This window comes from Anabas testudineus, chromosome 21, assembly GCF_900324465.2.
Source record: "Anabas testudineus chromosome 21, fAnaTes1.2, whole genome shotgun sequence".
Taxonomy (NCBI): Eukaryota; Metazoa; Chordata; class Actinopteri; order Anabantiformes; family Anabantidae; genus Anabas; species Anabas testudineus.
The window spans coordinates 7,505,565-7,525,641 of record NC_046629.1 but is presented as its reverse complement, the minus strand read 5'-3'; the positions used below and the strand labels follow the sequence as shown (position 1 = coordinate 7,525,641).

The 20,077-nt window shown below is 40.6% G+C and overlaps 1 protein-coding gene across 8 annotated transcripts in view; it reads left to right on the top strand.

Moving 5' to 3' along the window:
• usp9 (ubiquitin specific peptidase 9) overlaps positions 1-20,077 on the top strand; it is a 31,539-nt gene that overhangs the window by 6,034 nt on the left and 5,428 nt on the right. For 4 of the 8 annotated variants that reach the window (XM_026376722.1, XM_026376720.1, XM_026376718.1 and 1 more), the window contains exons 3-41: positions 425-570; positions 888-967; positions 1,494-1,606; positions 3,276-3,494; positions 4,664-4,779; positions 4,896-5,147; positions 5,239-5,374; positions 5,458-5,610; positions 5,890-5,994; positions 6,089-6,295; positions 6,394-6,530; positions 7,853-7,891; positions 8,939-9,072; positions 9,186-9,276; positions 9,810-9,923; positions 10,013-10,241; positions 11,085-11,180; positions 11,329-11,540; positions 11,849-12,089; positions 12,771-12,920; positions 13,184-13,304; positions 13,391-13,521; positions 13,771-14,049; positions 14,177-14,302; positions 14,509-14,646; positions 14,938-15,104; positions 15,214-15,322; positions 15,410-15,556; positions 15,670-15,816; positions 15,899-16,106; positions 16,205-16,425; positions 16,706-16,893; positions 16,984-17,157; positions 17,249-17,390; positions 17,480-18,236; positions 19,007-19,130; positions 19,214-19,439; positions 19,579-19,708; positions 19,844-20,029. In XM_026376722.1, the coding sequence (XP_026232507.1) occupies positions 425-570; positions 888-967; positions 1,494-1,606; positions 3,276-3,494; positions 4,664-4,779; positions 4,896-5,147; positions 5,239-5,374; positions 5,458-5,610; positions 5,890-5,994; positions 6,089-6,295; positions 6,394-6,530; positions 7,853-7,891; positions 8,939-9,072; positions 9,186-9,276; positions 9,810-9,923; positions 10,013-10,241; positions 11,085-11,180; positions 11,329-11,540; positions 11,849-12,089; positions 12,771-12,920; positions 13,184-13,304; positions 13,391-13,521; positions 13,771-14,049; positions 14,177-14,302; positions 14,509-14,646; positions 14,938-15,104; positions 15,214-15,322; positions 15,410-15,556; positions 15,670-15,816; positions 15,899-16,106; positions 16,205-16,425; positions 16,706-16,893; positions 16,984-17,157; positions 17,249-17,390; positions 17,480-18,236; positions 19,007-19,130; positions 19,214-19,439; positions 19,579-19,708; positions 19,844-20,029 (6,691 nt within the window). The remainder of the gene's footprint in view (positions 1-424; positions 571-887; positions 968-1,493; positions 1,607-3,275; positions 3,495-4,663; positions 4,780-4,895; positions 5,148-5,238; positions 5,375-5,457; positions 5,611-5,889; positions 5,995-6,088; positions 6,296-6,393; positions 6,531-7,852; positions 7,892-8,938; positions 9,073-9,185; positions 9,277-9,809; positions 9,924-10,012; positions 10,242-11,084; positions 11,181-11,328; positions 11,541-11,848; positions 12,090-12,770; positions 12,921-13,183; positions 13,305-13,390; positions 13,522-13,770; positions 14,050-14,176; positions 14,303-14,508; positions 14,647-14,937; positions 15,105-15,213; positions 15,323-15,409; positions 15,557-15,669; positions 15,817-15,898; positions 16,107-16,204; positions 16,426-16,705; positions 16,894-16,983; positions 17,158-17,248; positions 17,391-17,479; positions 18,237-19,006; positions 19,131-19,213; positions 19,440-19,578; positions 19,709-19,843; positions 20,030-20,077) is intronic. The other 4 variants (XM_026376725.1, XM_026376721.1, XM_026376726.1 and 1 more) reach the window with 3 other exon arrangements.

The following is a 20,077-nucleotide window of genomic DNA, read 5'->3' as shown; positions in this document are numbered from 1 at the left end:
TTAACTAACGGGAAAAGCTGTTGCTGGTACTCCTGCTGATGGCTGATAACTTCATTTGAATGGTGCATGCTAGAGATGAAACAAGATGAAACTCATTTCATCCTCCATATGTTAATGGATACAAAGTGAAAACGAACAGTTTGAGGTTGAGTTGTTTAGATTATATTCTTTCTTTCTCTCCAACCTGCCATACTATCAGAAAGAATCCCACCACACACTGGTTTACCTCTAACAAAGTCGCCGTTGTCATATGATTTTTGCTGTCAAAAGCAATAAACAAAGCGTTCATTATTACTTTACATTATGCGGATGTTTTGACTATATTTCATTTTGAATGTATTTATAAGATGCACAAAAGCATTAAAAGCAGATTTAAATTTTATAGAATTAATTCTCAGATTTTGTATATCTGTGATTTTTCTAGACATCATCCCCTAACTCATCTAATGAGAACTCTCCAGTAAGCCCACCAGATGAGCAGGGCCAGGGGGATGGACCCCCTCAGCTGGAAGAGGAGGAGCCCGCTTTTCCTCACACTGACCTAGCCAAGCTGGATGACATGATCAACAGGTACTTTTGTCACTTGCTGACACAGAGGAAGGATATTTTGTCACCTCCTATTCAGCACTATGACTTGCTGTGATTTAGAACAATTAATTTCATTTTAGAAACCCTCTTTATTTTCCAAAATTGACACTCTGGCATAAACACTTTTCTTCACTGACCTTTTTCACCAACTTTCAATATGATCAAATCAAAAAGAGATTATGCTTAACAGCTAGGTATACTAAGCTCTTTGAATTGTAGGTAGACATTATATTAATGACACATTTGTGCTTAATGTGCGATTTCTGTTGATTCATGTTGTGTGTTTCTCTTTTCCCCAGACCTCGATGGGTTGTTCCAGTTTTGCCAAAAGGAGAGTTAGAAGTCCTCTTGGAAGCTGCTATTGACCTGAGTAAAAAAGGTGAGAATATACACAATGTGAGTTTTGTGTCTGAGATGTACACATGCAGTGCTTTTAGAGCAACTGAACAAACATTATAAAATCTACTAATAGAACATTTCACTACTGAAATAAAGGCTTTTTACACATCTGTTCAGAACTAAATATACATGGCTTTTGTTTGTAACATTTGTTTTTTTTTACTGTACTAGAGGAATAAATATTTTCTCAGCAAATTACATTTAACATGTCAGGATCTAAACAATCTTCTTACTTAAAGATCTCTGAAGTGACTGATTATTAGAAAATATCTTGTAAATGTGGTTTACATTTCTAGTATGAAATCTCATAGTGTGACTGAAGTCCACATATTAAACAGGACTGAAAAACTCACACACACACACTGTCAACTGAATTGTATGAGTGAATTTCACAATCCAACCCTCTTTAATGGTAAAAGATAGTAATGATAGTAGAATATATCTTTCTGATTTAAAACTAAAATGCCATAACAATGGTTTTAAATGAGGAATGTCTTTCCTTGCAGGACTGGATGTCAAGTGTGAGGCATGTCAGAGGTTTTTCCGAGATGGTCTGACCATCTCCTTCACAAAGATCCTGACAGACGAGGCCGTCAGTGGCTGGAAGTTTGAGATTCACGTGAGTCTCATTTCTGTTTCAGTTTCTGTTTAGTTAATAAACTTTTCTTATGTTATGAATCAAAATGGCTTTTGTATGCAATACACAGAAGCTCAGTTCTAGAGGGAAAACCTGCACTGATAAAGAATCACCATATTTGGAGTTTGACCCTGCTTTCAGTTTCCACTGAGCGCTGCAGGTTCTCTGTACAGGTTTAAAAAGAGGGGGTCAAAGGTGTCATGACATGTTGACAAAAATCCCTGGCATGACTCAGCATAGACATCTTATCTCTCCTTCAGTCTTTGACATCTTTGCCTGTATCTCGTTGGGTATACAGTGTATATGTTGCTCAGACTGTGGTATTAAAAGTAAATTGAGTTTTCTGTTTAGTTTTTATAGAGCTGAGGGAAACGGGCAACACCAGCAGTGATCAATGAGCCTTTTGTTTGAAGTAGCTGAGCCTGGCTGTTGTGTTATATGGTGTAGAGAGATTGATCTGTGGCACCTTTTTTTACAACAAACCAGTGAGACAGACACAGACATTAGCTGTCTTCATGACAGCAGGCCCTGCAAGCTTCCTTGGAATGATATGAAGTCCCATATTGATTACTCATATCTTGTTACTTTAGATTAAACTAATTGGGAGCCATGCAACATTAGCAGTGGAGTCATTTTATTAACTATGTGATAGGTTTTCTTTTTAGTTTTTTTTGTTTTCTGGAAAAAGTTTTCACATGAAACATGAGTTTTTGGAGTAAAACATGAGAGGTAGTCTATTTTAGGAGGTAAGTGTGTGGCAGCTGTTCGCTCAAGGCTTGCTCGACTGTACGGTAACTGGGCAGAATCCATGAATAATATAGTATTTCTCATATTTCCAGGTACATTGTACTAATGAAACAACAGCAGTTATAGCATTCAGGAACAAACACTATATAAAGCTTGAATTATTGGTGTAAACCTTTAAATTAAGTCAAGCTATACATATATTGCAAAAAGCAATGACCTGATGTGTTTATTATGGTAAAAGATGTTTAGTAGAACTTTCATTCTTAGCGAACATAGTGCCTCTGCACTAAAATTACAAAAAAAAAAATAAGGAATCGAACATCACTTGAAAGTGTTAAATAATTTGCCCACATGAATGTGCATTAATACTTTTAATTAAGTTGATGTTTATTTGAACAATCCTGATTCCTGGATTCATGACAATGCAGGTTTAAACACAACACTGTTACAACAGAGGACTGCTTTAAAGCATTGGGTTCCTCTGACTGTTATTATAGTTATTTAGTTAATGTAAAGTTTTTACACTATATGACAGTTTGATACCAGAATAAGGAGCTCTAGTCGCAGATAAACTGGGAGATGCGTCTTTTACCAGTCACGTGAACAGCAATCAGTTTCTGGTGGACAGTCACACAGCTCAGTAATTTCTAATAAAAATTTAATATGATCTCCTGTTATGTTTTTTTTTTTTTTCTTTCCCCATTTTTGATTTGAGCACAAAAAATTGAAAATCAGAAAACCATTTTTCACGTTTTGAATTTTTGTTTTGTTCAAATGAACGGATGATACACAGATTCAGCTAGTCTTTAAATTGTTTTTCACCCACCTGTGTTTTCTTTCTCTCTCTTTTAGACCAATACTTAATCTGTTTGTTTTTTTTCTACCCACAATTCTTGCTTCACAGCGGTGTATCATCAATAACACACACCGTCTAGTGGAGCTGTGTGTGGCCAAGCTCTCTCAGGACTGGTTCCCTCTACTGGAGCTTTTGGCCATGGCCACCAACCCTCACTGCAAGTTCCACATTTACAACGGCACAAGGCCCTCTGAGACGGTCCCCGCTGGAGCACAGCTGGCTGACGATGAGCTCTTCGCACGACCACCAGACCCTCGATCTCCTAAGGTGAAATGTCACAACAGTTAACCAAATATGGAACTTCTTTCAGCTTGTCAGATTTTAACTCTTCTTTATAACTAATTACATTGAATTTTGTCTTACATTCTGCAATGATTTGAATGTCAAACATATAAATATTTCAAATATGTTGTATGATAAATATTTAGGCCTGTAGAAATTTAATTGTTATATCACCAGGAATAGTAACTGTGAAAACCCATTTGCTTCTTTAACGACAACATCCATAGAGTAGCATGAAAGGCGTCCTAGGGCTGTTGTAGGACAGAGAATTCCTCTATCGAGTTGCCTAATAATGAAAAATGTGAAACTTGTATTCCATAAAGACACTAAGTGCTTTATAAAAACAGTTGGTTAAAAGCGAAGGTGGATACACCAGAGAATATGAAATTTACAGTGAGAGTGTAACGAATACATCGTGGGCACAGGGTCAGGATGAATAGAATTGGAGCACAGCTTGACTGTCTGCCTCTATTGGCAGGTGGCCCAGGACTACTTAGGGTTCCACTGTGCAACTATTAAGTCTATATCTCCAGAGTGCAGTTACTGGCCGTACCAACCTGCCCAGTGTTTTTCCTGCTTGTTGTTTTTTTCTTTCTCTCCTCTTTCCACTCACCCCAACTGGTCGTGGCAGATGGCCGCCCTCCCCGAATCTGGTTATGCTAGAGGTTTCTTCCTTTTACAGGGAGTTTTCCTCTCCACTGTCTACTACTGCTCGCTCAAGTGGGGTTGTTGTTTCTATATAATTCTGTATACAGTTATATATTGTAAGGTCTTAAACCTTAAACACTGTAAAATGACTTGAGGTGAAGTCTGTTATATTATTCTGTGATATACAAATAAAATGGAATAGAATTGAAATTAATTCAATTTAATTTTTAGTTAATCTTTTTCTTTTTAGCTTGATATCTAATGCAGATCAAATGTTTTATTAGCTATTATTATTTATTGGCTCAAAGGGGTAGTTATATTATTGGTAAGACAGAACTGGTTGATCCAGTCCCCCGGAGACACTGTCTCTTCCTCAATGTTTTGGATCTCATTTTCAGATGAGATACAATGAAAGCTTGCAACTGGGAACTTCTTCAACACACAACACAATTTGCAATTTAAAAATATATAAAATTCCTTTTTCTGTCTTGTTTTTGTATTCACAGGGCTGGTTGGTGGATCTAATAAACAAATTTGGCACGTTAAACGGGTTTCAAATGTTGCACGATCGCTTCATGAGTGGCCAAGCACTGAACGTCCAGATCATCGCTGCACTTATAAAGTGAGATTCAATGAATATGCACCATATGATACACAATGATTTTATCCTAACGTTAAATTATTGTGCTCAATGTGCTCATGTTGCACATTTCTAATTTTGTGTTCCCTTTGTTTCAGGCCTTTTGGCCAGTGTTATGAGTTCCTCACATTGCACACGGTAAAGAAATACTTCCTTCCAGTCATCGAGATGGTTCCCCAGTTTCTAGAGAATCTCACAGATGAAGAGCTGAAGAAGGAAGCCAAGAATGAAGCCAAAAATGACGCACTATCCATGATAATCAAGTCTCTGAAGAATCTGGCTTCTCGTGTACCAGGGCAGGAGGAGACTGTGAAGAATTTAGAGATTTTTAGGTTAAAAATGATTCTTAGGTGAGTGGAAAAAGATGTTTGCTTTGACTTTGCTTTTGTCATCATTCGGATGTAATATGATTTGATGTTGAATAAACTCTCTTGTCAACAGGTTATTGCAAATTTCTTCTTTTAATGGCAAAATGAATGCACTAAATGAAGTTAACAAGGTGATCTCCAGTGTGTCCTACTACACTCATCGGCATAATCCTGAAGAGGAGGAGTGGCTGACTGCAGAGCGCATGGCGGTAAGTTCACCTCAGCTCTCAAGTTTTGCACTCTGCATGAAAGTGTTCTCTATCTCTATAATCCCCCCCCTCAACTACCTCAGGAGTGGATCCAGCAGAATCACATCCTGTCCATTGTGCTGAGAGACAGTTTGCACCAGCCGCAATATGTCGAGAAACTGGAGAAGATCCTTCGCTTTGTTATCAAAGAGAAAGCTCTTACAATGCAGGATCTGGACAACATTTGGGCTGCACAGGTACAATACATCCAGTAGTATTGTAGCATTATTCTAGGGTTAATTAGCCTATAATGTGACAAATGTTCATTGGTCTATTCCACATCTACTACATACCTAATTCTAAGATCTGTGCATTAAGATTAGGGTTTAGATGAAGTGCTGCATTGGTCTTGCACTTGATCTTGTTCATAAATTTTTCCTCATCACAACTGCAACATATCCCTGACACTGGTGAGAGGTCTAGTGATTGATATTATTGTATTTCTCAAATGAACAATTGTTTCTGCACATGTGCAGGCTGGTAAGCATGAGGCTATTGTGAAGAATGTCCACGACCTCCTGGCCAAACTGGCTTGGGACTTCTCACCCGAGCAGCTCGATCACCTTTTTGACTGTTTCAAGGTGAGTTGGAGTTTATTCAATTAGTCACTCACTGATTATAACAGTGTTCAACTGTTCACTGTACAACACACTGTGGACTTGTTCTTCTTTGCAGGCAAGCTGGACCAATGCCAGCAAGAAGCAGCGTGAAAAACTGCTGGAACTTATCCGACGCTTGGCTGAGGATGATAAAGATGGTGTGATGGCCCACAAGGTCCTCAACCTGCTGTGGAACCTGGCACACAGTGATGATGTACCCGTAGACATCATGGACCAGGCTCTTAGTGCTCACATCAAGATATTGGATTACAGTTGTTCACAGGTACATCTTGGGGTGTTGTTAGCATATGGCTAACAGAATAACATAAAAAGCTTATTGAACTCCAGATACTGATTATATTAAATTTTCATGCACCACAGGACAGAGACACGCAGAAGATTCAGTGGATAGATCGCTTTATAGAGGAATTACGAACCAATGATAAATGGGTGATCCCTGCTCTGAAGCAAATCAGAGAAATCTGTAGCCTCTTTGGAGAAGCCCCTCAAAACCTCAGGTAAGGTTGTGGTAAAAAATTTTGTTTTTTTCCTGAATATTAATTTTGTTAATGCATGAATACCTATAAGAAAAACGAGACTTGAGACCTCCTGAGATTTTAGTCACCTTTCTATCAATTTTGAGACATGACAATTCTTATACTTAGTTCCCAGCACTATTACAATAATAGGCCCAGCAGTGCATGGTAGTACAGTATAACACTGGAATATGTCACTGTACTCTCCCCAGTGCATACATTTGTGTTTGTTCTGTAAGCATTTTCCATGTGTGGTTGTGAGACTTCCCCCTTTTTTATCAGTACACTGAAAGGAGCTGAAAGTTGCACTCTTTGCTTTACTCTACTGTAAAGGTCAATTCATACTTTCCGTTCTCCCTCTGATGGAGCTCTACTCTGAGAACATGTGCACACATTTTTATGTTGTACACATGTGCAACACTAAACACAATGACTACAATAACAACAACATGACGCACTTCTGTGTGAAAAACATAAAGCAGTATCTGTTACTGGTTTCAGTTGTGGAGGATGTTATTAAAAAAAAAAAAAACATGAACATACTTTTGATGTAAGAAATAAGGGGCTAGTTTACTTGTTTGAGACACTTTACTTGGTGCACCGCTACTGCTGATGGTCTGTACACACATTTTTATGCTCATGTGGACATCCATAGAAAAAGTATTTACGTCACAGGTACTATAGCATACACACAAATGCGGAAAGTATGAATTAGGCTTAATAAAGTTAACAGTAACTGCAGTTTTCAGTTGGTACAGGGGTGTGTTGATAGACTTTGGTTTAGTCTTATTCACTTGAATGTGTCTAAACTAAACAAACTGATCACATCCAGCTAGTCAAAGTACTAATTTCTGTTGGAGTTGCTCATTATCTGTTAGCTTGTGAAGTTACACTTCAGTAAATCAATACTTTAAAAAAAACATTTTAATTACAATGCATTTTGTAACAGACATTTTGTCTGGTCATCGTGGGGAAAATCACAGGTTTTACTAATCACAGAAACCAAACTCTGTTGCTGCTAAGTATCAGAATGCACCAGCAATAGGACCTTTAAACTGGGGCAGATGAATTAAGTTGTTTTTATTAATAAAGCATTTTATGACTTAAAGTTTGCAGGGAGCTGCAGTAGCTAACTGAAATGTAAGCGGTATCTACAAAAGTATTAATTTAATGTTACAAAGCAAAGCTGTTAAATCACTGTAAAATTTATTTGATGAACACTAATTATAAGTTGTTTTGAATTTACACAGTGTTTTTTAATAGTCACTAGAAAATATGTAGCATACGTGCCTGTTGTTTTTCAGAAAGAAAATGCCAATTAACATACAAACGAACTTAGTGGGGTAAGTTTAATTGACAATTTCAGGGTTCTACCTATTTCTGTGTTACGTCAAGTCTAACTTTCTCCTTGACATTTGTAATATATAAAATGTAAATCTCTGCCATGGATCTGCTTAAGCAATTCCTCTTTGGTTTCATCTCAAATGACTGATTCCTTATTTAGGGTCCTGTGGATGTCAGTGCACATGCATAGTTCTAATTTTGATATAAAATGTCTCCCTCTCTGTAATAAACACTTTACACACAAGAGGGTTTATCCATTACCATAAACTTCGAAAAAAAATCTTAAAGAAATATTAGAAAGCTGTAACAGTAATATGTACATATAATACATTTTGAAATTATTGCTGTATATTCTTACACAGGATGATTAGGTGTAAGCTATTGAACACCAGCTATATTGCATACACAGGATAATCCTTTAATTTAGACAGTTGCACACTAAAATGAAAGGTCCTTTGAGATGGAGCCCCATTCTTTCTGATGCCAGCTCCTTTCAGCTCAAATCATTCAATGCAAAAATATCAGGGGTATTTCCTGCCTTGGACCCACTTATTAAAATTACAACTACAACAGTTGTTTTCTTGCTGTAAATGTGTGTTTTACCATAGGGTGTTAAGTACGACTACAATATAACATGGTTTAAATAGTAGTTGTACTGTTCAGCCACTTTTTTTTGATACTATTTTTGTATTCCGCACATTGCTATTGCTATGTGCAGTATCGTGAGTTTGGTTTTCAAAGCCAAAAAGATCAATTTGTGGAAAACAAGGCAGGAAATGTCCTTTAATGATATGACTGTCTCTGCTGGTTATTCTTATTAAATACATACAATATACACCAACACAAATATCCCAAAAACTGCTTTATTTATGCCCCAAATAGAAACACTGAAGAAATCAGTCATGCTCTGTTTTCTTTATCTGAAATTATGTTGCTAAAACTGTAAAATGTCAGCTTCATTCCCACTTTATCGGTCTTTGCTTCTTGCTTATAATTTGTTTTCCCACCCTTACATCCTCTACTCTTCCGCCTGTTCCTCTCTTCAGTCAAACCCAGAGAAGTCCTCATGTGTTTTACCGCCATGACCTAATCAACCAGCTCCAGCATAACCACGCTCTGGTCACCCTGGTGGCTGAGAACCTGTCAGCCTACATGGAGACCATGAGGCAGTTCTCCAAAGGTACTTTGCTTATTTATCAGGTCCAGAAATGCCACTGATAGAAACTGTATTTACATAGGCCACATCAGCGGTGTGCACTGTCTGCAGTCACTGGTTATGTGTCACTTTTACAGAAGAACAGGCTGAGTTTGATCCCCAGACTGTCAGACCGGGAAGCCGCTACAGCCATGTCCAAGAAGTACAAGAACGGCTCAACTTCCTGAGGTACTACTTCACCTTAATAAGCTTGCACTCAGATATATCCAGAGTGTTATCGTCTCTAAAATCTAAAACTATAAATATGAACAGAAAAACATTTAAACAAAGTGTAATCAGTTGCCAATGCATTAATCCTGGAAATTGATTAGTTACTATCAATATATTGGCTATAGGTCTAGACCCCTACAGTGTTGGAAATTGGTGCAGAAGTTTCTTTTTATGAAAAAATATGTATTATTTAAGTATTTATGCATCCTAATGTGGTAAAGAAAATACAGTGTACTAGGTCTACAAATAATGTAGACCTAGTACATTCAGCTACACACAGTGTGCAGCAGCTTTACAATACATCTCCAGTTCCACTAAGCTGCTCCAATGAAGCACCTTGTTTTAAAGACAACAGCATATTAAGCACTCTGCGACACCACCTGTAATTATGATGCAAGGCTGGGACCACCTCTGTGACCTTCACAAGCACGTTTCTCCAAACTTCAGGCCGCCAGTGTCTACTATTGATTTTCTTTCCCTTTTTTTGCCAGGTTCCTGCTAAAGGATGGCCAGCTGTGGTTGTGTGCACCTCAGGCCAAGCAGATCTGGAAGTGTCTGGCAGAAAATGCAGTGTTTCTGTGTGACCGGGAAGCCTGCTTCAAATGGTACTATTTGACTTAATTAATACTTAATGTTGGCTTGAAGGAATGCCCCTACATTTGTTAATCAGGAAACATGTCCTGGCACAATATAGGTACTCCAAGCTGATGGGTGATGAGCCAGACCTGGACCCAGATATCAACAAGGACTTCTTTGAGAACAATGTTCTTCAGTTGGATCCATCTCTTTTGACAGAGAATGGCATGAAGTGCTTTGAGAGGTTCTTCAAGGCTGTCAACTGCAGGGAGGGCAAGCTAGTTGCAAAGCGCAGGGCCTACATGATGGATGACTTGGAACTTATAGGCTTGGACTACCTCTGGAGGGTGAGGCTTTTTTTATTGCAGCAGGCACACGTAAACAGATGTTTTTAATTAGTGTAGGCAGATCAGCTATTTTGCTTATTTTCTGTTATTCACTTATTCCATTTAATTTGCCTTTAGCAATAAAATTAAATATATTGAAGATGGGAATCAACGATGTCCATTCAGTCACCTTGAGAACCACTTAAATTTCTGTAAATAACAGATATGCCTGATTTGAAAGCTTCTGGTTAAATCCTTAAGTGTTTTGGAGACATTCAGGAGTTCATTACACTTTGTCAGCTTCCTAACACAAGTCAGATATTGTACAAGTCAGATGTGTTACTTTTTCGGGCATGGGTTAATTGGCTAGGCTGTCAGCATACTTGTCTTAACCTGGAGCATAAGATGGACTGCACATTGTGACTGCTGTAGTGTAGTGTAGTGTAGTTTAGTTAATTTTTTGCAGAAAAAAAAACTTTAACAAAGTATAAAAGAAAAGGATTTTGCTGGAAAACTTAATAAACATAACATCAAACGCACACAATGTTGATGCACACTGTTTAAACTATTTAACATTGCATTAGAAAAAGTCAGTGTATATATGCAAATCTCTGACAATTCTTAAAATTGTTCAGTGAATTTGTGTGTCTTCCTTGCCACACCAAAGGGTTGTCTTTTTTTTTTTTTGTATCTGTACTGTAGTACATAATGTCCCTCCCCCTCTTGCGTTCCGAGTGGTCAGTAATAAGGTTCCTCTTAGAGTGCTTTCAACTTCCACAGACTTGTATGTTAGAAAGTCGGACTCTCAGCTCTGAGTATGATGGAGAGTGCTGCTTGAAAAAGTTATTTTCTTCCTCCTGCCAGGTGGTAATTCAAGGAAGTGATGACATCGCCAGTAGAGCTATAGACCTTCTGAAAGAGATTTACACCAACTTAGGACCCAAACTACAAGTCAATCAGGTACTGCACTGTTCTGTTTCGGTCAGGCCACATCTCAGTGGGCTTTTCATCATTTCTCTTTCCTGGAACTTCTGTTTCATGTGACCCGTGGTGAGACTTTTGGTGTAATAACAATGTTTTTGTCTTTTTATATTTGCTCTCCTTTTAGGTTGAAATACATGAAGATTTCATCCAGTCATGTTTTGACCGTCTGAAGGCATCTTATGATACCCTGTGTGTGCTGGATGGAGACAAAGACAGCATCAACTGTGCCCGTCAGGAGGCCATTCGCATGGTGCGAGTTCTCACTGTGCTCAAAGAGTACATCAATGAGTGTGACAGTGACTACCATGAGGAGAGGACTATACTGCCCATGTCCAGGTAAAACCACTGCCTGATATTAATGTAGTGCACTTAACGGTTGAAGTTTTAATATCAAAATAGTCAAAGGCAACATTATCTTCCACACAAGCCCTGCAGTCAGCTTTGTTTATAGGTTACTCGTTACAGTTCACAGAGAGAATATTATCTTTCTCAAAATTCAATAAATAGTTTTCTCTATTATATTGTGTGCTATAGAACAAGACACTGTCATTCTGTTTTTGTTTTATTGTCCATGTTCTTTTGTCAGAGACAAATATGTTCTCAGAAAATATCCCTTGAACCTTTTTCTTCCATTGCTCTTGCAGAGCTTTCCGTGGGAAGCATATCACGTTGATCGTCCGTTTCCCCAACCAGGGGCGTCAGGTAGACGACCTGGATATATGGTCACACACTAATGACACAATCGGCTCGGTTCGGCGTGGCATCCTGAACAGGATCAAAGCTAATGCTGCACATACCAAGATAGAGCTCTTCATTGGTGGAGAGGTTGTTGACCCAGCTGACGACAGGAAGCTAATTGGACAGCTCAATTTGAAGGACAAAACGGTGAGAATGTGCTCTTCTCCTGCACTAAAGATATACTGTAAACTATAGTATGTATTAGTTTTGGGGTTTTTTGGCTTCAAAATATTTGTTTCTTAGTATTATTTATTTATTTTACTAGAAATCTGCTCCAGAATGTAATTCCATTCTTAATGTGGAGAGGTGCCATAAAAGCCTCATTGTATGGCGCTGGCAGCAGAACAGAGATATCTGCTTCTAATAGTTTTTGAGCGCAAGTTGTCCTTGAAATCCATTTGAGAATTTCAATTACTTTTGCTTCATTGATTTGGAGCATTTTCATTTCTTATGATTTCATAACAACTACCTCAACACTGGGCAGAGTGTGGTGGAGAAAGATTGTAGCAGAGCAGGGAGAAATGGACTGGGTGCAGCAAAGTGTGTTTATTTCTGCTGTTCAACAAAAGTCCTCTGCACAACTCAGTATGTGACAGGTTCATTGCTAGAAAATGGGGGCAAAAAATGAAAACAATTTTAAAAAGTCACTTAGGCTGTAGTGTTTATTAATAAGGTAATATAATAATGTAATACTAGGCACGTGTCCTCATTTGAAAATTTTGAAACCAAAGTATGTGCATGTATGGGTCTCTTGAAACCAGGTACACAATAGTTTTCCATCCATTAGATGAACATCTACTCACACTCTGCAATCTTTTTTTTGCACAGCTGATTACAGCCAAGCTGACCCAGGTGAGTGCCAACATGCCCTCAAGCCCAGACAGCTCATCTGACTCCTCCACTGGCTCTCCTGGTAACCATGGCAACCACTACAGCGACGGACCCAACCCCGAGGTGGAGAGCTGTCTTCCTGGTGTGGTGAGTTTGCAGCACAGATCCTTGGTCATCTGTAAAGCAACAGTGAAGCTGTAATTACATGGACACTGTGTGATTGATGTTGTTAATTGTGTCACACCACACAGGAAAAACAAGAATCTAGACCAATCCCTTGAATATTATAATATTATAAAATTGTGTCAAGTCAAAATCACATTGTGAAACTGTTCCCTGAAATTAATGACAGTGTTGTGTCATTGTGTGTTCATCGGCCGTGCTCTGACACCTTCTGCTCTATTTTACAGATTATGTCGCTGCATCTGCGCTACATCTCCTTTCTGTGGCAGGTCGCGGATTTGGGCTGCAACCTCAACATGCCTCAGCTTAGAGATGGAGCCCGAGTTCTCATGAAACTTATGCCCCCAGGTATACATTCAGCAGCTTATAATATTATAGTTGATCAATACACACCCAGGCAATGTTATCTAAACATTTATGTGTTTTTGTTACAGATAACACTACAGTGGAAAATCTGAGAGCAGTGTGTCTAGACCACGCCAAGCTTGGAGAGAACAGCCTCAGTCCTTCACTGGACTCGCGTTTCTTTGGCCCTTCGCCCTCACAAGTGCTCTACCTCATTGAGGTGAGTGTCTGTGTGGCTTTCCAGCACAAACTGATAATTATCTGCCATTTTCTGCATTCCTGACATGATGAATCCATCATATAGTAGTGTATACAGGCTCACAGAGGAGGGTTTCTAAGTTTAAAAACTAGAATTTATGTGTCACATTCAAACACAAATTTTTGTTGTTACTCAGCAACTTGGTGTCCCATTGTGTCTCCCATGTCTGTTGGTCTGCGATGGTTCACATTATTCTTGCGCACGTTCCAGGTTGTTTATGCTTTGCTGATGCCAGCCAGTGCCACTCTGGGTGAGGATGCCAGCGACTTCCAATATAACTTCCTAAAGAGCGGTGGGCTGCCCCTGGTGTTGAGCATGCTCACCAGGAACAACTTCCTCCCATCAGCGGACATGGAGACACGGCGTGGGGCTTACCTCAATGCGCTGAAGATTGCCAAACTCCTGCTGACTGCAGTGGGCTTTGGACATGTAAAGGCGGTGGCTGAGGCCTGCCAGCCCACTGCTGAGGGAAACATCCCTGTCTCTCCGGTTAGACTACGTGCATAACTCACATAGAGATGTACCTGCGTAACTAGTTGCTCAATAGAAGACTGCCATATTTAACTTGTCTATTGTCATCTTTTCCCCACACTCCCCTGGCCTGCTTTGTCTACAGATTAATCAGGCCACTCATGACCAGGCCCTGGTTCTTCAGAGTGCTCTACAAAACATCCCTAACCCTGCTTCAGAATGCATGCTGCGCAATGTAGCAATCCGCCTGGCCCAGCAGATTTCAGATGAGGTAACAGAAGATTTAAGGGAACAATATCCTGAACATGTAATAGTGATATAGTAGTAATGGGATGGTTTTCATGACAGGGAAGAGTTGAGGCTTAATAACTAAATGTAGATACCACTCTAAGCCATTTTTTGACGAGATGATGTAATCTACTTTTGGAGTGGTATTGTCTGTAATAATAGATTTTATGGGACTATTTTTTTCACCAGAATTTCTTCCAGGCATCGAAGTACATCCCAGACATTTGTGTGATCCGAGCGGTGCAGAAAATAGTGTGGGCATCTGGCTGTGGAACAGTGCAGCTTGTCTTCAGTTCCAACGAAGAGATTAGCAAGATATATGAGAAGGTAAATGTTTAGCTGCCTTAGAATGGTCCTTTACATTTTATTTTAGGTTTTATTGAATGTAGAAAAACCCCTAACCCTAACCCTAGGGTTAAAAAAGGTATAATGAATAGAAAGTATGAGCAGTGACAATTGTGCAGCAAAGACCTTCACAACGGCCTGTGCTTTATTTATGAGGCATGAGCAAAAGACCAAGAGTACTTGTTGGGTTTAGCGGACTTAAAATAAAAATATTAGCATTTTAAATTACCCTGCCGAATCTATTTTTTCATAATCTTTTTTTATTCTTGTTAGACAAATGCAGCTAAAGAGCCAGATGGAGAAGATGAGCAGGTGTGCTGTGAGGCCTTGGAAGTGATGACACTGTGTTTTGCCCTCATGCCCACGGCTCTGGACACGCTCAGTAAGGAGAAGGCTTGGCAGACCTTCATCATAGACCTGCTGCTACACTGCCATAGCAAGTAAGTAAATCTTTATGATTTTCAGTCAGTGCTGAATCACAGACAAACTGGCGGAGATGGTCGTAGATTTACCGAAATATAATGATGCTGATGTTTTTGCCTGCCTCAGATCTGTGCGTCAGATGGCCCAGGAGCAGTTTTTCCTGATGGCAACTAGGTGCTGTATGGGTCATCGACCCCTTCTCTTCTTTATCACCCTCCTCTTCACTGTGCTAGGGGTAAGTGGCAGAATGGCCTTTGTATAATGCATCACATTAACAGACTTTGTTTGGGATCCTAATTTAAAATTGTATATGTCTGTGTAGAGTACAGCCAAGGAGCGAGCCAGACATGCTGGGGACTACTTTACTTTGCTCAGACATCTGCTGAACTATGCCTATAACAGCAACATCAACCTGCCGAATGCTGAGGTGCTGCTGAACAATGAGATTGACTGGCTGAAACGGATAAGGGTAAAAACTAAATCAGTTAATCAGATGTTCATGATCTGTCTTAATTGTCTTGTCCAGTAGTTTGTATTATGCCCCATTTAGAAGTGACAGTATACAATATTTGTATTTTATAGGATGAGGTTAAGAGGACAGGGGAGACAGGTGTGGAGGAGACCATACTGGAGGGACACCTTGGGGTGACCAAAGAGCTTCTAGCCTTCCAGACGCCAGAGAAGAAGTATTACATAGGCTGTGAGAAGGGAGGAGCCAACCTCATTAAGGTACAACAAACTGATTGCACCACAGAGGAAATAAAATCCTCTGTTAAAACATCACTTAAACACGGTTTCTTTTCTTTATTAGGAGCTGATCGATGACTTCATCTTCCCAGCGTCTAATGTTTACCTGCAGTACATGAAGAGTGGGGAATTCCCAACAGAGCAGGCCATCCCAGTGTGTAGTACCCCTGCTTCAATCAACGCTGGCTTTGAGCTCCTGGTGGCACTGGCTGTCGGCTGTGTTCGCAATCTCAAACAAATTGTTGACACTCTGACTGACATGTACTACTTAGGTAGGCAGACACCAATGTGGCAATTTTATAGACTGATACCACTGGAGGTTTGTAAACTACAGTATACATGAAGGCGTTTTACCTTCCTGTCATTCCAGGTTGTGAGACATTAACTGAGTGGGAGTACTTACCTCCTGTGGGGCCACGGCCCAACAAAGGATTTGTAGGTCTGAAGAATGCCGGAGCCACCTGTTATATGAACTCTGTCATCCAGCAGCTGTACATGATCCCTCCCATCCGCAATGGCATCTTGGCCATCGAGGGCACAGGCACCGACGTAGATGACGACATGTCAGGGGACGAGAAGCAGGAGAATGAGGTATTGTGCAAGTTTGTGTTAGAATTAAGATTTTGTCTGATGAAGATGTTCATCCTTTCTCAGCATCCATTGGCTGACAAAATGGCTATCTCCAGGCTAGTAGACCATGTAGGCTTAGTCTGGAGCAGAGGGCAAATTTACAGGAAGCGACAAATGGCTTCATAGACTTTTTTTTTTTTTAACAAATCATCTTATTGTTTGCAATTTGTTTTTAGTTAAATTTCCTCAGTGACCTACAGCAGCAGTCTTCAGTTATGCCTCACTTATGTTTTGTCTTCAGAGTAATGTGGATCCCCGTGATGAGGTGTTCAGCTACCATCACCAGTTTGATGATAAGCCCTCCAGTAAATCAGAGGACAGGAAAGAGTACAACATTGGGGTACTGCGTCACCTACAGGTCATCTTCGGTCATCTGGCTGCATCTAGATTACAATATTATGTTCCAAGGGGATTCTGGAAACAGTTCAGGTATCTTTAAGTCTTTTTGATGGTGGTATTTTGCCTTTTTAGAGGTCAGAGATGTCTAATTTTCTGCATTTCATCTGTTTCAACACTCAGGTTATGGGGGGAGCCCGTGAACTTGCGGGAGCAGCATGATGCACTGGAGTTTTTCAACTCTTTGGTGGACAGTCTGGATGAAGCTCTAAAAGCACTTGGCCATCCTGCCATGCTCAGCAAAGTCCTGGGAGGGTCCTTTGCTGACCAGAAGATCTGTCAGGGATGTCCTCACAGGTGAATGCAGTTCTTTTCTGTGCTTAGTTACTAGAAATGGTTTCAATGTCTGCCTTCAGTTCTTTTTAATTAACAATTGTTTTGTTGTCAGGTATGAGTGTGAGGAGTCCTTTACAACACTCAATGTAGACATCAGAAACCATCAAAACTTACTAGACTCCATGGAGCAGTATGTTAAAGGAGATCTGCTGGAGGGAGCCAATGCCTATCACTGTGAGAAGTGTAATAAGAAGGTGAGAATGGAGAACCCTTGAGGAGATTTACCGTAAGATTTCTTTAAAGGACCAGAGAGGTAATCTCTTCTGTTTTCATTCTTTCTCAGGTGGACACAGTGAAGCGCCTGCTAATTAAGAAGCTGCCGCCAGTTCTGGCCATTCAGCTGAAGCGCTTCGACTACGACTGGGAGAGGGAGTGTGCCATCAAGTTCAACGACTACTTCGAGTTCCCCCGAGAGTTGGACATGGAGCCGTACACAGTAGCTGGTGTAGCTAAGCTAGAGGGTGATGACGTCAACCCAGAGAATCAGGTGATCCAACAGAACGAGCCCTCTGAACCCACACCGCCAGGCAGTTCTAAGTACCGTCTGGTGGGAGTGCTGGTCCACTCAGGCCAGGCCAGTGGAGGACACTACTACTCCTACATTATCCAGAGGAACGGGGGTGATGGCGAGAAGAACCGCTGGTATAAGTTTGATGATGGCGACGTGACCGAATGCAAGATGGACGATGAGGAAGAGATGAAGAACCAGTGCTTTGGAGGGGAATACATGGGCGAGGTGTTTGATCATATGATGAAAAGGATGTCTTACCGGAGGCAGAAGCGCTGGTGGAATGCCTACATCTTATTTTATGAGCGTATGGACTCACTGGACAAGGACAGCGAGCTTGTCAAATACATCTCTGAGCTGAGCATCTCCTCCACCAAGCCACATCAGGTCAAGATGCCTAGTGTCATCGAGTGCAGCGTCCGCAAACAGAACGTCCAATTCATGCACAATCGAATGCAATACAGCCTGGAATATTTCCAGTTCATTAAGAAACTTCTGACATGTAACAGTGTCTATTTAAACCCTCCTCCAGGTATGCATAATTTCTGTGTGCTAAGTGGGTTTTTAAATGCACAGCAATAATAAGAAGGGTAAAATAAGCTAATTATCCGTCCACAACATGGGTAAATACTGTGCGTAATTGTGAGAGCAACACCATGTAAGGCATGTTATGTGTTTTTAGATACTCCATATGTATATGACTCTGCATATCTAGCACCCCCAGAGGGTTATTTTCACACTTTCAGTTTTAAAGTAATGGTAATATGCAGCACCCCTGTGGAAAGTATTGGGGGTCAGAGGCCATTTATCATGAGCTCCTGAGGTCCACTCTGCTGCTGCATTGAAAAAGAGCCATTAAATGAGCCTGAACCCAGAGATTTCATGTACATGTGAGCGCAGTTACCAATGATGAAGATATAACTGAATCACTGATTCAGATATTTGAAGAGGTTTTTTTTTTTTTATCCACCTTCGAGCCCAGTACGCTGAGCTTTGTTTACATCGGGATGAACAGCCTTAAAGTTGAAGAGTTGCTTTGTAACATGTTTATAGTGATTGTTTTATTTCATATCCAGTGTTGGATTAGAGTGAAAACGAAGGGAATGATCTCACTATCCTACCACTTGCAGTCTGTTAGCTGTAGTGTATATACTGCATATATCCTCATCAGTAACTTGCTTTCTGTTCCTTAAGTGTAGCTTCACAGACAGTCGGGAGCTTATGTTGTTGTACTGAAGAATATTCTGCAAAGTTACCTGGAGGGTTTTGCTGTGATTTGTTAACTGTTGCTCTTTCCATCAGGACAAGACCATCTTCTGCCAGAGGCAGAGGAGATTGCTATGATAAGTGCTCAGTTGGCTGCTAGGTTCCTCTTCAGCACAGGGTTTCACACCAAGAAAGTAGTACGGGGCCCTGCCAGTGACTGGTAAGCTTGTCTGCCTCTGTGTTTTGGGGATTCTCTCATACTTAGTCCTTTTCTATAAATATTCGCCTCGTCTTCCTCTCTAGGTATGACGCCCTCTGCATCCTGCTGAGACACAGTAAGAATGTACGCTGTTGGTTTGCACACAACGTTCTGTTTGCTTACCCAAACCGATTCTCGGAGTACCTACTTGAGTGCCCGAGTGCTGAGGTCCGTGGTGCGTTTGCCAAGCTCATTGTCTTCATCGCTCACTTCTCCCTGCAAGACGGCCCCTGCCCTTCCCCCACTGCCTCTCCTGGACCCTCCGCTCAGGTTGGTGCCAGACTTTAGCTGAGCGATGTGGAAAATATCTTTTATTAGGAAGGCTGTGTGTGCATGATGGTCATGATGTTTCTCATCTTTTGACTGATGTCGCCCCTTCTAACAGTTGTTTACTGTGTTTGTATATCAGGGCTGTGATAACCTCAGTCTAAGCGACCACCTGTTGAGAGCTGTACTCAACCTGCTCAGAAGAGAGGTTTCTGAACATGGCCGTCACTTGCAGCAGTACTTCAACCTCTTTGTCATGTACGCCAATCTGGGTAAGGAGCACACAGCTATCACCCACCTGTCACATACATCTGTCTCTCAGTAAATGGTAAAAGAAGAGTTTATGCAAAAAATAATTGTTTGGGGTTTTATATACTCCTTTTTTTTTTTTTAACTACCCCTCATAGGCCTGGCAGAAAAGACCCAGCTGCTCAAGCTGAATGTCCCTGCCACGTTCATGTTGGTTGCTCTGGATGAGGGTCCAGGTCCTCCCATTAAGTACCAGTATGCTGAGCTGGGTAAGCTCTACACTGTGGTCTCCCAGCTGGTCCGCTGCTGTGACGTCTCTTCGCGCATGCAGTCCTCCATTAATGGTGAGCATATGTTAGTCCTGTGCTAAAAGAAAAAAAGGGATGTGAAGC